The sequence below is a fragment of the Entelurus aequoreus genome, linkage group LG01 (genome assembly GCF_033978785.1).
Source record: "Entelurus aequoreus isolate RoL-2023_Sb linkage group LG01, RoL_Eaeq_v1.1, whole genome shotgun sequence".
NCBI lineage: Eukaryota > Metazoa > Chordata > Actinopteri > Syngnathiformes > Syngnathidae > Entelurus > Entelurus aequoreus.
The window spans coordinates 88,887,215-88,903,763 of NC_084731.1; the positions used below are offsets into that span (position 1 = coordinate 88,887,215).

Here is a 16,549-nt window from a genome sequence, read left to right on the forward strand (position 1 = left end):
TGTTAGCATATTTGCTAATGCTCGCCATGCTAGCTTGAGTTTATTACAAAGCACGTAAAAATATGCATGACAACTCTCCTACAGACATCACTCATGGGACGGTTTAGTAAGTATAAACAGTTTTAGTTATATTGTAAAACTTACAAACGTTGCTTGGAGTGATAAATGAGGAATCCTTTCGGGGAGAAATTCAATGGACGGTTACACTTCCGGTAAAAGGCACGAAACAGGAAGTACATTTCCAACCCGCGGCACCAGCAGTGAGCCAACTCGTCCAAAAGATATGCGCCATAGCACAAACAATAACGCAGTGTCTCTATGAAAACTATTTGTTGACTACAAAACATTCTGGCCGTATTAATACATAAAATTAGCCGCGCCGTTTTATAAGCCGCAGGATTTAAAGTGTGGTAAAAAAAAAAAAAAAAAAAAAAAAAGCAGCGGCTTATAGTCCGGAAAATACGGTAATAGTTGGACAAAGGAAAATGAAATGCACAATAATACTAAACAACTAAAGAATAACCTCATTTGGCATTCCAGACTTCGGAATTTTTCCTTCTTTTTAATTCCATTTAATTTATTTATTTATTATTGTTTTTTTTTACTGATAAACACCAGTTTGGTGTTTCACAGTTCAATGACACATCAGCTGTATCGGTCACGTTTTTCCCCCCTGAAAGTGACACACACATCGAGCGCATCACAGTATCGCTCCTTGTGTTGCGTAAGCTTTCACTCGGTATCGTTTGACCCACCACTAGTAGCTTCTAATCTATCCATGACACGTGAAGGCGATGATCTGACAAAGCGAAGGTGGGCTGGACCACATCGGCGCCGCCATCGCCGCAGAAAGAAAGGCGGGAGGACAGTGTGAGGGGTTAAGAGAGAGAGAAAGATCTAGAAGGAAAGACAAGAGATGATGTGCTTAAATACATATTTGTTAGTGTGCTCCACATATCACATCCACGATACTCAAATGTGTGCGGTGTGCTTTCTTTACACGTTACGTGTGAACGCAACATGTAAGTACAGTAAACCAGCTGCACTCCCTTTGGGAAGTACAGTATGAGAGGAAGGATGCAGTATTCCTAACACGACGCCAGAGACAACCCTAAGGGGCTAGCGAACACTCACACAGCTACCAATGCTAAACTAAAAGTGCTGACATGTCGTTACACGACTCACACGGCGGCTTTCGGGTGAAATTTCAGGATGAACCTAAATGGCACTTTAACCTTTTACAGATGATCATTTGTTTAATAACACCATCCACCAAAATATTTAACACAGATATGAGTTGTAATTAGAGATGTCCGATAATATCGGACTGCCAATATTATCGGCCGATAAATGCTTTAAAATGTAATATCGGAAATTATCGATATCAGTTTCAAAATTATCGGTTTCAAAAAGTAAAATTTATGACTTTTTAAAAACGCCGCTGTGTACACGGACGTAGGGAGAAGTACAGAGCGCCAATAAACCTTAAAGGCACTGCCTTTGCGTGCCGGCCCAGTCGCATGATATCTACGGTTTTTCACACACACAAGTGAATGCAAAGCATACTTGGTCAACAGCCATACAGGTCACACTGAGGGTGGCCGTATAAACAACTTTAACACGGTTACAAATATGCGCCACACTGTGAACCCACACCAAACAAGAATGACAAACACATTTCGGTAGAACATCCGCACCGTAACACAACATAAACACAACAAAACATATACCCAGAACCCCTTGCAGCACTAACTCTTCCGGGACGCTACTATATACACCCCCCGCAACCCCCTAACCCCGCCCCCACCTCAACCCCGCCCACCTCAACCTCCTCATGCCGCTCTCAGGGAGAGCATGTCTCAAATTCCAAGCTGCTGTTTTGAGGCATGTTATAAAAAAGAATAATAATAATATGGCAGTGCCATGTTGGCATTTTTTTCCACAACTTGAGTTGATTTATTTTGGAAAACCTTGTTACATTGTTTAATGCATCCAGCGGGGCATCACAACAAAATTAGGCATGCTAATGTGTTAATTCCACGGCTGTATATATCGGTATCGGTAATTAAGAGTTGGTCAATATCGGAATATCGGATATCGGCAAAAAAGCCATTATCGGACATCTCTAGTTGTAATATTTTTTTTCTTACACCATGTCTCATTTGCAAATTTGCATTCATGTCAATTTGTCCTAGGTGTGTTGCCGTAGTCAGGAAGTAGTCTTTGCCTTAAATGTTGTTGGGTCTTACAAAGCGTTTGTATTGTAAGTTATTTATTACACAGTTGTAGTTTTCATTCCAAATGTATAGGTTTAAAATTGCCATGTAAAATCGCTAATCAGTAGCATGTAAATGGCACATCCAATGTAAATTAGCATCGAGCTTGCGCCTTTTGAAAAGTGTAACTTTCAGTCACTCGCTTAGAAGGGCTGTTTTTAAATGCTTAGTTTTCATAATTAACAATTTGTATTGAATAAACGACTCTCTATAAACGCACATCCCCATAGAGTGCGCGCACAAACACAAAAGTAGACACAGGAAAGCCACAAACAATTTGCAGTCGTGGCTGACAACCTACTCCCAATTCTGCCTGTACACGTTGGGAGGCCGAGAAAAAGAGTTCAAGACGAAGTAGCTACCTAAAAGTGATTAAACAAAGCGAGAAGTAATAAGACATGGGCAAATATTGGAGATGCTTTTGAGCAGTCGAGACCTTTGGAAACAAAAGGATTACAAAACAGATGCTTTACCTTCCTGCAGAACCGATAAGTAAAATCATAAGTTTTTTCCAAACACGACATGTATTGTAACTAGTCTATATTATAACTAAACAATCTTGTTGTGGATTCCACAAACAAATGAATCTTCTCTGCTGTTGTTACGATAGACTTTCAATGATAGCTAACGTTAGCTAAACCTAGCCAAATCGCTATCATTAGCTAACAAAATTAGCTACCCTCATCTGCGATTTGTTACGGCAACGCAATTGTAATTAATCATCAATTACATCCATGTGATTATGACTTTCAATGTTTTTTATTGATCTAACAAGCTAATTGAGAAAGATGTTGAGGAATACCGAGCATTTGATAGTGTAGCTAACACTAGCTAGTAACGGCTTCAGCTGGCATATGTTTTGACGTTTTTACCGATTTTTTTACTTTGAAGCAACAAAGTAAAATATCGTTTCTCTTCACCTTTACGTGGGGCGTAACTTGCTTGCCCGTAGCAGGACGATGGCGGGATATAATTTCTTACGAAACTTGCAAAAGTTAGCGCCCTAGTTAGCGGTTGCAAATATTCACTTTAGCAGCAATACAGCAACCGTGGCATCTGTTTCTAAATACTTTCCTTTTTGAAGATGTTTTTTCTTGCGACGGACATGCACATTTCGTCCTGAATTGCAATATTTACCAAGTTTAATATCTAATTGTGATCATTGTAGACATTTATAGTGGAACCTCGATTTACGAACCCCTCTATTTGCAAACTTTTCTATTTCCGAACTTTTAGATGGAGCCAAGTATGCCTCCGTCTATAAACTATGTCTCCGTGTTCACTCAGTCATTCATTTTGTGTCCCGCCTGCAGGCGAAAATCAGGGCTCAGCCTTTTTTGGAAAGACAGAGCCCTCCACGTCACGTGCTGCATAGTACACTATAGTCACTTCTCAGCACTTCAGCATGTGTGCCTTTTGCCTGTTTTTTTTTAACCTTTTGACAAGTTTTGTCCATTTTGCTAACTCAATATGAGTTTCAAAAACACAACAGACCAGCGTGGAAATAAGGAGGGAATTGCTGTGGAGTACTTGGATGAATCAACAAAGCATGCTTTGTACCGCGGCAAGTTTTAATTGTGATGAGACCAGAATTTTTTTTTTGGAAAAGGACGCCACTAGAACTAGACTTGTTCAGCGGAGCCTCTACCAGGGCACACACTCGGTCTATGACCCTTTTCGTTAACTCCTCTTTCGCCAATGTTTATGTAAAGTGGATTTAATTTAGCAATTTGGTTGTTAAAATTTAATATTTTTGTGATTTCTGATAGTTTGTGAGGGCACCAAACTAATTTATTACAAGGTTTCTCATTGTATCCCATTGGGTTGAGTTTTTTCTCGCCCCGGTGTGGGATCTGAGCCGAGGATGTCGTTGTGGCTTGTGCAGCCCTTTGAGACACTTGTGATTTAGGACTATATAATAGACTTTGATTGATTGACTTATGTGTGTGTGCGCATACAGCACAATTCAGCTTTTGTTGTTGTTTTTGCTTGTTAATAAAGAGAATATTGATCCATCGGACTTATGTGTGTGTGCGCATACAGCACAGTTCAGCTTGTTGTTGTTGTTTTTGCTTGTTAATAAAGAGAAATGTGATCCATAACCCCTTGTTATGTTTGTTTGATATACAGTAAAGTATAGCACTCTATATTGGGTACAAAGTCAACAAACCTTAACTAAAATATGGACTTTCGTTGAAGCTGGAACCTATTACTCGTATTCACTTTGTTTCTTATGGAGAAATTTCCTTCACTATACAAATGTTTCTATTTACGAACCCTGTTCAAGAACCAATGAAGTGCATAAATCGAGGTTCCACTGTACTGAATATGTGAAATCCGTTCTCTTAAACGACTATTGGTGACATATGCTAGCTATTGGTGGTGGTGTTATAGTTTTGGGTTGAAAAAAAATGCTGCAGCTTTAAGGTTGTCAAGCAAATTTCACCCTAAAGCCAAATATCCCTAGCTTATTGGGAGTAGTGTATAATTGTCTACGGGACAGGACAACTACAATACAACATGCTGTCTATAGGACACTAGCTACATGTTGGACGTAAAGACACATCCTCCTTACACGCTTGCAGTGATGCCTATGAAGTGTTTCGGGACAATGTGTTTGCGCGCAGGCATGACCAGTTAGTCCTACAAAGACACAGAGCACAGAGGCTATTGGTTGTCATCATCATCATCATCATCATCATCATCCTCACAGTTTCAGCCACCATCATCATCAAAAAAATAACATAGAAATTGTAATAATCCAATTGCACTTCAGACTTAAAGGGCCAGTGCGCATGTTTCCGGTGATAGTCGAAAAGAGCTTCGGTGCATTGTCACGCAGCCCTTTTTGGGACGCGGCGCCATCCCATAATACTTTGAGACCCACTTGGCTTGGGAACAGGTCACTTTCAACCCTGTGCAAGTGGGATACACACCTGCTATGAATCACCTACTGCAATATATCGATTAGCATATCACCTCGCAGGCTCCGACTCAATTTCCTTTTTACTACAGTACAAATACACATCATATAATAAATTAGACACAGGTCTCTGGCCCCGCCCCCTGCTTTGAGGAGCGTTTGACATCAGTGAATCCCAGCAGGGGCGTGAATGTGCGGTAGTCAGGCGGTCTTTGCCAGCGCGTCAACATGACTTTCTTGTTAAAAGGTTCAGACCTTGTAGGGTTAGGCCTGCTCCTGTTGGTGCTGGAGCTCCGACGGCGGTCCAGGGGGGTGAACTCGGAAAGCTGACCCTTGTAGAGTTTATCTGCATTCTGTGAGCGTTAGAAGGGAGGGGGGGAAAAAAAAGGTTTTAATGGAGGAAAAGTGCGGAGGAGCTAAACAAACATCCCAGCTGGCTTGAAAGTGGAAGTTTTAATTTGTGCTTTTAGTTTTGGAAAGCTGGTTTCTTTCGATGCTTTTACTCTTAAATGGTCAGCTGGGATGTTGTATCCACTTTTTATCTTCCCTATACAACCAAACCATGCAATGATCACACTCACTAGATCAGGGGTGCCCAAAGTGTGGCCTATTACGGCCTGCAGCTTGCTTTTTATTGGTAAAATCAATTGAATTCATGATGTATTATTAGTAAGACTGTGAAATTAATATTTTTTGAATCATATATCACATTTTTAAATGTAGATTAATCACAGTTATACTAGCAGTGTTCTGCCAGTGCCTCAAAAACGTGTTTTTAGATGGTATATCAAAAGGCATTGCTGCATAAGATGCTAATTACTTTGGTTTTATCAAAAGTCCTATCTTATTGTATGATGAAGCAAACTTTGAAAGCGAAAAGTGTTTTTACTGTTGATGTGTTGACTTCAGTTTTAGTTTTATGCTCCCAAAATCTGGAATAGACTTTCAGAAGATGTGAGACAGCCCCTAAACATTGGCAATGTTCATATCCAGGCTGAAAACACTTTAATTCAATTGTGCAATTTATGTACACTATTTGATTGATTTTAATTTGAATTGAGATTGTTGTAATGATGATTTTACTGATGACACGTCCCGCCCATTAAATACGGGTGGTGGTCAAGCTAGCTCTGTTTTCAATGGGTACCAGGCTGCATTTTACCTTTCTCGAAGAAAAAAATGCCCTATGCGTGCGTTGTTTTCGGCTGTACGAATCGATCAAATCGCAAAAAGGATAAAAGTTTCTTCAGAGTTCCTCGAGAGGTAATTAAAAAGGGTGAAAGACTGCGAAATTTTACGAAACGACGACGAGAAAAGCAGCACACACTCCAGTCCAAGGGAGCAGAGTTGAAGAATGCACACGTTAGCAGTGATCACTATGTTAAAGGTTTTGTTTGATATACTTTTAACGTTCATTATTTCCCATTTAAGTATTATCATGATATTATTGGTATTTCCTAACACATGTTTGCTACGAGTGTTTTGAAAAGCACCAACTCGGCGAGTCTAAATAAAATAACTCAAATGTCAGCAAAAACCTAAGAATTAAGTTTTTACCAAAAGCAACAATCCTAAATGAAGCTTTAAGCACATACACAATGTTGACATCTATAGTTATATTTTGATAAAGACGGGGAAAAATTACGCTACTCGTAAACGACGCGTCCAACAACAACAAACACTACCAAAAACGATGCATTTTTATCCGGGAGTCTTGATACCAATTTCCTTGACCCAGTCACACACAAAGAAGTTATAGACCTCAATGCTTTTCCAAGTTTCCATCAGTTTTGTCATGTAGAATGGCATCTGGAGCACAATAGTTCGATATGTCTGAGGACGCGACCGACGTATAATCCTTGATATCACTCCACCAATCTTTTTTTGATAAAGTACAGGGATTTTTTTTTATTTCGAACATGCATACTTACTTATGGTATATCAGTCCATTGCATATTTTGATTTTTTTCTCATATCTCCTTTTTGCAGGAATATTTAAGCCTCTTTTGTACTCAGAGAGTTTGTGCGCTGCTTGCTGTACAACGGCCATCTTAGCTCTGGGAAGAAGTCACGCGTGGGAATACAAGCAATACATAAATATTTTATTTGAGTACCAGTAAATGGCTAGGACTGCATGTGTTTAAATTATGTCATAAAGCCACTGTGACACTATTGTTCTTTTTTTTTTTTTTAAGTGTTTTAATTTTTTTTAATGAATGGCTGTGATGATAATGTCAATGAGGGATTTCTAATCACTACTATGTTGGAATTTTTTTATAATTTTGATACTGTTGTTGATATTATTCATTTTTGTTTGACTACTTTTGGATTGTTCTGTGTCATGTTTGTGTGTCCTCTCAGTTGCTCTGTTGATTGCTATTCTGAATGTTGCTGGGCCGGGTTTGGTTTTGGAATTGGAATTGTATTATTATGGTATTATTGTGTATTATTTTGTTGGATTGATTAATACTTTTTTTTTTTTTTAAAGCCGCTTTTTTGGTTATATATCAGTCTTCTGATCTGCAGCAATAATGTAATACATTTAAAAGGAACATATGTCAAGTTGAGGGCTTTTCTCAGTATTTTTTAGGTTGAAATAGATTTACAAAAATAATTAATTACAGATCACAATTAACTGCTCTTTTTTTATCGTTTGACAGCACTTAATTACATGCGTTACTGCATTAATTTGACAGCTCTAATTATTACCGTATTTTTCGGACTATAAGTTGCAGTTTTTTTTCATAGTTTGGCCGGGGGTGCGACTTATACTCAGGAGCGACTTATGTGTGAAATTATTAACACATTACCGTAAAATATCAAATAATATTATTTAGCTCATTCACGTAAGAGACTAGACGTATAAGATTTCATGGGATTTAGCTATTAGGAGTGACAGATTGTTTGGTAAACGTATAGCATGTTCTATATGTTAGTTATTCGAATGACCCTTACCATAATATGTTACGTTAACATACCAGGCACATTCTCAGTTGGTTATTTATGCCTCATATAACATACACTTATTCAGCCTGTTGTTCACTATTCTTTATTTATTTTAAATTGCCTTTCAAATGTCTATTCTTGGTGTTGGGTTTTATCAAATAAATTTCCTCAAAAAATGCGACTTATACTCCAGTGCGACTTATATGTTTTTTTCCATCTTTATTATGCATTTTCGGCCGGTGCAACTTATACTCCGGAGCAACTTATACTCCGACAAATACGGTATATATCATATGACAGCAGTGCCTCAGTTTTCATATGACCCGCTTTTTGCATTTTTCGGTTTTCAATGACATTTTTTGGGCAATGTTTACCCCGGTTCCTGTACACTGTCTAGGTCAGGGGTCCTCAAGTACAAATCTTGAAGGTCCACAAATGTTATTTTGAAACAGGCTGGGTCCGTTTATTATCGGTCAAACTTATATAGTAGCAGGAGGCAGGGGCGCCGAAAAGGGGGGGTAAAGGAGACCGTTTCTAGGGGCCCATGATGGAGGGGGGCCCAGAGAGGCCCCTAATGATGATGAAATTATAATACAGGGGGCCCAAAATCCCTAGCGGCGCCCCTGGCAGGAGGTAGGTAGTAGTTTAACATTTTCTTAAAATTAACAAAAATAAAATAAATATCCAATAAAATACATTAAAGATTTTCTTTGAAACAAAAATAAATAAGAACTGAAATAAAATAAATATTTCAGTACGTCTGGTAGCTGTGGCATCAGAGAGTGGGATTTGATTTATTTTAGCTGTCATTTCCTCCTTTTCTTTGCCTTCTAACATGGCACCCATCACTTCAGTCAAGCATTATTTAATTATTTCTGCACCAGAGAATGGCTTCTTGTGTTTACCCAAAACCCATGCCACTCTGAGTGAGCACTCTGTTGCTATTTGTTGTTGTGTCATAGATTTAACACAAATCTTGCTTGATGTTTCATATGACTTTTTCAGCCTCATGATTTATTTTTTTCTTAGCTCTGAATCATGAGGAAATGTCTCTTCAAATCCACGGTGCTCTTTCAGATAGTGACGTTTCAGATTTTCACTTTTCACCAGAGCAACCGTACCGTTGCATATTAGACACATTGGTTTGGTGCTTGCAGTAGGTAGGATGAAAACATATTGCCTCTGTCCATTCTTCCTTGAAACGTCGGTTTTCCCTGTCCACCTTTCTTCTATCAGCCTGAGCCAACTTGGAGCATGCCATCGTGATTTGATTCACATTCAATGACTAACGAGTGAACATTTAGGAAAATAGCGATACGAGACAACTGTGTGCATGTAGCGAAGGTTCCATGCATGTGGCATGAGCGCTGTATCACCCAGGTGGTAACAGCCTATCAGCGCGTCGTTGTGATAGAGATGACACCCATACTCTGATTGGCTGATTCCGCAGCCAATCAGAGTGGCGTTCTCTCGCTCTCACTCCGTCTCTCTCTCTCTCTCTCTCTCTCTCAGAGAGAGAGAGTCAGAGAGAGAGAGAGAGAGAGACGGAGTGAGTGAGACACGGAGAAGTGTAAACGAAACGTGGAGATATTTGACTAAAAACAACAAAGAACGTTGACTTGCGCTAGCAATAATTCAAAGATAAATACAATTATTATATTTTTTTATAATAATTATAATTATTAAAAAAAAAATTAAAAAAATAAAAATATTTTTTTTATTTTTACTATAATTCGTGCTGGGTCCGGACGGACACGTCGCTGGGTCCGGACATGGACCGCGGTCCGCCTGTTGAGGATCACTGGTCTAGGTTATTACTGAACAGACAAACACTAATGAGTTCAAGACAGCGGCGTTGGTGTGGCTCTCCTCTCTCTCTCCGCTCATTGCCGTCTTTGCCAGCAAGTGTCTTCAATAAAGATAAAAGTGATGTTCAATGTTTTAAATTTCATTCGTCATTTGTATGTATTTCAAATGGCTTCAGTTTTTGTATGAGGATGTTTTATTCATCTTCAATGTTTGGACACCCCTGCACTAGAGGTTTCCGGAGAAAAGGATGCACCCAGCCACCAGAGGGCACCAGAGATCCAAACATAGCCTGTGCTGTGGGCACCTGAAAGACTCACAAGCATGCACAACCTGAACCTTATAGATGCAGGACAACCCTTGATTACACCATCACAAACACACCAAACACACACACTTGCAAGATAAGTGTTACCATGCTGAAGCCCTTCAGGCTTCTGTGACAGCTAGCCCACCTAGTAAGGAGTCAGAACTCAGGCAGGCCTCCTCATTAGCTCTATTATCAGTCACATGCTGCGGATACACACATGGACACACACACAGACCACACGCACACACACGGTTAGAGTTTTCCTCGTCATGGGTGAACCTCGATGTGACTTAACTTTCATGCGATGGTAAGGTAAAAACAACAGTAAAGAGGCGGAAAAGAGGAAGTGCAGGCGGGCTAAAGGAGAGGCAGCGGGGTGGGTCACCTCAGGGCGGGGTTAGAAACTGATTCTGCTGGAGGTCTGAGACAGCATAAAGATGGTGGAGGGCTCAGAGGCAAGGCACCGACGCTTCATCTGCCAGGGTAGCAGGACCACAGGCAGGCGAGGAGGGATAAGGAGGAACCAGGAGGTCAGAGGACGTGAGGAAGAGGAAAGGCAGAAAGTTACAGCTCGGGAAAAAAAATCAGTCGGGTCGAATAAAAAAAAAAAACATTTTTTTACTGAATGTCGAATGGCCATTCCACCAAATCAGTCCCATTTGCATTCCCAGGAAATGCAGTATTAGGTAAATAATACACTATAAAATTGAACTGTAAAATATACTTTAAATTAAGCAAATTAAGTAGTAGTAATAACTAATATTTAATAAATACAAGGTTTATTTCGAACATGCATACTTACTTATGGTATATCTATTTACTGTTCTGTTACAAACAGGGAACAAGGAAATAGAATTACATTGCTATGATATAAAAAGGGGTAGGCTTAATTAAGCTCTGCTTCTTCCTACTCCTTATCGGATGTGCTCAAATGAAACAACTGGAAATATGTGATGCATTACATTGTATGACATCACTATTTTGATTTTTCAATCACCTAAAAAACTTTGTGGCACAAGAGCATTTTTACAATAGAGAAAAACAAAAACAAATAATAAATAAGAATAAAATGTATTTAGGGATATAAAAAGTATAAATACAACTACAATAAAAATTAGGATATAGTAAAAATGTGAATACACAATTCAGAACATCTGTATGCTTGAACTACATTACATATAGGAAAAATTCACCAGAAAATTGAATCAAATTAAAAAATAAATACAACAAAAATAAATTAAAATATAAAATATACATACATACATACGTATATATATTAATTCTAAAAAGTAAATACAAATGCTGCTTCGTTTCCTTTGAATATTTTTTCTAGTCCAGTCGCCAGTTAGGTGGGCAATTGCTGAAACTGTATCTGCATGTGCAAAAAAACGGCTCCCAAACGAACGGCTCACAACTGCGAATCGATTCTCAATGTTCACTTAAAAAAGACCGTTCAAAAGACTCGATTCGTTTGCTGACGTCTCATCTCTAATACGTTTGTAGATAAGAGTTGAAACAAGATATTTATTTTTGAAAGAGTTCATAAAAAAACACTGATTTGGTGGAATAGTCCAGAGGTTAGGTGGGCCAAGAGAGGACCAAATGAGAGAAACAAGATAAGTAGGTTGATTATTATCTCTTTAAGGAAGACATGAAGGTTTAGATGAAGGAACATATACAACACTGCACACACAACAGTTCCTACGTTTGTAACCGCTCTAAATTACAGTACACTTCATTTAACGGTGCAAATTGTGCTTGTCTGAAAGTAAGTAAAAGAGCATGGACATGCACACACAAAATCCGACTGACTGGACTTACATCCAAAAGAGCAGGAACATAGCCGAGGCCTGCAAACATCTGCTGAGCCACAGCCAGCATTAGTTCGACAGACATGACACTTACTTGAAAAGCTTTAAATCACACATTTTATGTTGGAAGGACATGTGCTGTGCTGCGGGACTGGACTTTGTTACCTGTATGAAGCGCTCACCTGTATACGTTCAGTTGTAGTGGGCCACATAGCCCTCCAAATGACCTTCTTCAGCACGTCTGGTAGCAGACCGGCCGTAATCAGCAGAACTATGCTGAGCCAGGCCGGGCCGCTGGACAACATCTGCATGAAGACATAGTACATCCTCTGGTAGTTGAGAAAGGGCCTGCGGGACACAAGACACGCCGTTTTAAACATCGCAAGTAGCAACGAGAAAGCTAGAAAGAGGCGGAAAGTCTACCAGATGATTCCACCCCACAGCAGAGAGAAGACAACAAAGAAGATGAGCGAGCCCCATATGACAAAGTGGTTGATCCAGGTCCAGTAATGAGTATCCAGGGCCAGCTGGATGGAAACAAGACCCGTCAGTGTGTGTGCTTTTGTGTGTTTACTGTGTGTGTATACCTTGAAAGTGACCGTGAAGACCAGCACGGTAAACACCAGCGTCCCGAAGGTCCAGTTTCCAAACATCTGCAGAACAAAAAGAGTTGGTTCATGTCTAAAAACACACATAAAAACTGCTCACAAACGATTCCAATACTGTATGTACACAACATACCATACAGCATTCTAAAAAGAAAAGCACATAATCAGCACGACTCAATCAATCAAACAGATGGTGAAGACGGCAACACGAAGGGGAGTGAGGGACAAGAGGTGATGTTAGGACTGTTCCTGAGAATGGAATGTTGAAACCATGATGGATCATTTAATGAAGGGCAAATTTACTGAGGAAACACCTGCTTTCTATTCATTGTTCTTACGTTATTAGTCCCCCGGGATTCTGCGGGCCTTTTTTGACATCACTGCGGCCTTAAATGTCTGATTACACGGAAGATTTTTCACAAAAACTGTGATAACAGTTTCCGCGTTTGTTTTTAGCTGATGTTTGTAAAAAACATTAAAGTTCCAATAAATTGTTCTTTCGGCGTAATTATGATAGGGAAATGTGTTGAAGAACAACAAATTAATGACCAATTAAAGACAAAAAGCATTGAGCAAAGCATCTTACCAACATGGCACGCAAAAAGATGACCTTAACTAGAAGAATGCAGAAAATAGATTGAAGAGAAAGCATCAAGAATCAAAATAAAACAAAACATGAAAAATATATGTAAAATGACAATAATTAACATTATTAAACAATAAATACAAAATATATACAGTAAAAAAATAACTGGATAAATCATTTTTAAAAATTATGAAATATTAATCAAATAAAAGTATATATAAAATAATCTTAAATAAAGCATGAAAAATAAATAAAATAAATACAATTGAAGCCATTACTAGGGGGAAAAAAAATTAACAGAAAATTAGGACTGTCAAAATTAATTAATTACCGGTTAATACAAAAGATCATTGCACTAATTAACTAATCACACAATTTATTTTGACCGCACAAGCTCCTCCACCTTCATCACAGATGGTTACCTGAAAGCGGCACGGATTGTTTTATGATAAGTGATCAGGTCAATGCATAGTCGGTGCGAATATGAGCGAGGAGACTCCGACTCGAGTGCTCGCAGGCAAATGTCCAAATGGGACTTTGGAAAAAAACTATTACCAAGTTTTGAGCAAATACATGACGCGCATTCAAGTAAAAGGTTGAAAAACTGATCCTGTATGAGATTCTGACAGTAAAATTTGTCTCATAATATTAGGGTCTTTTTTTAAAGTAGATTTCAAACATGCAAGCAAGTAATTTACTGTGATTAATTGCAATTAATCCAAATTCAAAAGAGTGATTAATCTCATTTACAAAATTAATTATTTGACAGCAAGAGGGACATACTGTAGAAATGGCTGTACAGGCTGTACACTGACCATATGCACATATTCTTTCAAGTACTGTGTATCTTTAGGTGGAGTGTATTTGCATACAGTACGCCCCATCAATTAGCACAAATAGGGACGATCACAACATCCTGGAAGGGTGACTGGGCCCAATTAGTGTATGGACTGGAAAAAAGAAAAAAAAATCAAGGGGTGCCAATTAGACTAAAAAACAAAAATCCTCTAATAATTTTCATTCAACTACTAAAGTATGAACCCAGACAGCATCATCTTTACATTGAAAAAGTTGAATATCTTTTAATATTTCTACACACAGCCTACAGCTGTAAGGCTACAGCAGGGGTGTCAAACGTACGGCCCATGGGACATATCAGGCTCGCACACAGGTTTAATCCGGTACGCAAGATGACTTTGCTATATATAAAAATGAATTGCAATTTTTTTAAAGATGGCGTGTCAGCTGACTTTAAGGGCTCTTTGGATTGGCTGCCGCTACTCCGATCAGCAAGCAAGCACTCAGCTGCTCCTGTTGGAACTTGTGGCTGGCGGCAGGGTAATGCTGTAGCGACACATAATACCTCTTTTACTTGTAAATTATCCACTCAACGGATAAAATAACGGAACAGTAAGATGCAAAGACATAAGTCAACATGACCATCATCTTTGCAGTTAAAGTTCCGTGCAGCGCTTGCAATTGTTTAACGGCACAATGCGCACACTGAACTCCATCGTGAAAATGTGTTGCTACATTTGTTGTTTGTTCTATTTTATTTCATGCTTAAATCTAGTATGTTCACAATGGTTAAGTCTGTAGTTATGTTTCCTTTAATTCGGCTATTACGGTGTCTTTTTGACCATTATTTTGATTATATTATCATTGTAATATTTGAATGACGATAAATGAATGTGTTGTGGCAGTTGTGGATGTCACCAATGTGGCGGCTTGAGTAAACACTTGGTTGATTTTCTAAACACGTCTTTAATGGTGAACTGGCAACATGAGAATGCTAAACAGTAAGTACTTAAAATTGAATGGCTTTGTAAAAACACTGAGACAAAGTCTAAGTTCATTGTGTTCTCATGGTGTTTTTGAAACTGCAATAATTTTTTTCCTCAGAATTTTCAATTAACATAAAGTGTTTTGCCAAGAGGATTATTTGTAATATTAAGAGAATGTGCTTGTACTATGTTTGGCCAAAGTAAGACAAATAAAATAATTTAAAAGTTGTCTTTATTTTTTAAATTATTATGCCATGATTTTATCAGTATGTGGGAATAGATGTTCCGCCTTGCGACCCCTGAACTAAAATTAGTTTGACACCCCTGGTCTACAGCAAGAGAGGGACATGAGATGGGGCATGAGCAGGCAATAGTTGGTTTTGTGCCAGGCTGAAATTGGAGGGGTGACAGTGAGACTTGGGCGAGGCTTACCATCTGTGTGTTGGTTGTCATTAGCTGGGAGGAGGAAAGAAGCATAAAGAAAAAGCAACACAAAAAGGTAAGAGGAGAGGAAGAAGAAGGCCAGAAGAAAATCATAAGAAATAATAAAACAGTCTGATAACAGGAGAAATAAATAATAAATCAACAAATGCAAAGAAAACAGAAGCTCACAAAGTTTCAAAGAGAATAACAGTGGCCAAGAATGAAAGGAGGCAAGGATGGTGACATTCGAGAATGCTCTTGTATGTAACACCTGTCATGCACTGTAGTAGTTCAGTGTCGTCTTGAGAAATGTAGATTTAGTTACCAAAGTACTTTTTTCCTCTGGCTTCCATGATGTGTTTTTACTCCTTACCTGATTGTATTACCTCCATATTCAACTGTGACACTTTGACTAATGCAACAAAATGTGTTTCAACTTTCCCAAGACTGCTGCTGACGACACGCTTGACGTTACCTGTCCGTTGCTGGTGAAGGTGGTGTTGTCAAACAGGAAGTAAGCACCGAAGAACATCACAATGGCGTCATATACGCCCAAGACAGTCCAATATATAAAGCTGGGCCAGCGCAGTAACGAGTTCTTGGCAATGTCTCTGTGGAGGCAAAGGAAAGTGTTTACCAGTCACAATTTTAAAAAAAGGAGCTGTACATTCTCTTATATCATTTAGCAGCAGCAGAATACACATCAAACCTAAAAGGCTACCATATTTATTAGGGCTTTCAAAGTTAATGCAATAATAACGAGTTAATGCTAATTTCCACTACAGTAGTGGGGAAAACACACAAGTGCCACCGCGGCAGGCGGTAACAAACACCGTGCAGAAATGGACAACGACAAGCTGTCAGGTTCAAACACTGATGACATCTAATAATCAGACAAGAAGCAAGGAATCATGCAGAGACAGAGTTCAATTTAGCTCGAGGAGACCAATGTTTTGGGCTGTATTCTAGTTACAGATCCAAACTACATCCTAAAAGTCAAGCCCGCGTGCCTCTTCTGTTTATTTGGAAGGCCCTGTTACATCACTAAAGCTGTCGCTGAGGGAAGGGGGTAATCT

General features: G+C 38.9%; 1 protein-coding gene across 4 annotated transcripts in view; it reads right to left on the reverse strand.

Moving 5' to 3' along the window:
• Nucleotides 1-433: 433 nt before the first annotated feature.
• Nucleotides 434-16,549, reverse strand: part of atp11a (ATPase phospholipid transporting 11A) — a 91,034-nt gene continuing 74,918 nt past the window's right edge. Inside the window, exons 26-33 of one of the 4 annotated variants that reach the window (XM_062060786.1) lie at nt 15,949-16,084; nt 15,483-15,506; nt 12,660-12,725; nt 12,496-12,599; nt 12,255-12,420; nt 5,455-5,552; nt 4,852-4,919; nt 434-897 (exon numbers count right to left, since the gene is read on the reverse strand). In XM_062060786.1, the coding sequence (XP_061916770.1) occupies nt 4,868-4,919; nt 5,455-5,552; nt 12,255-12,420; nt 12,496-12,599; nt 12,660-12,725; nt 15,483-15,506; nt 15,949-16,084 (646 nt within the window). In that variant the 3' untranslated portion in view covers nt 434-897; nt 4,852-4,867. Of the gene's footprint in view, nt 898-4,851; nt 4,920-4,966; nt 5,553-10,646; nt 10,737-12,254; nt 12,421-12,495; nt 12,600-12,659; nt 12,726-15,482; nt 15,507-15,948; nt 16,085-16,549 lie in introns of those variants that run through there. The other 3 variants (XR_009827495.1, XM_062060768.1, XM_062060778.1) reach the window with 3 other exon arrangements.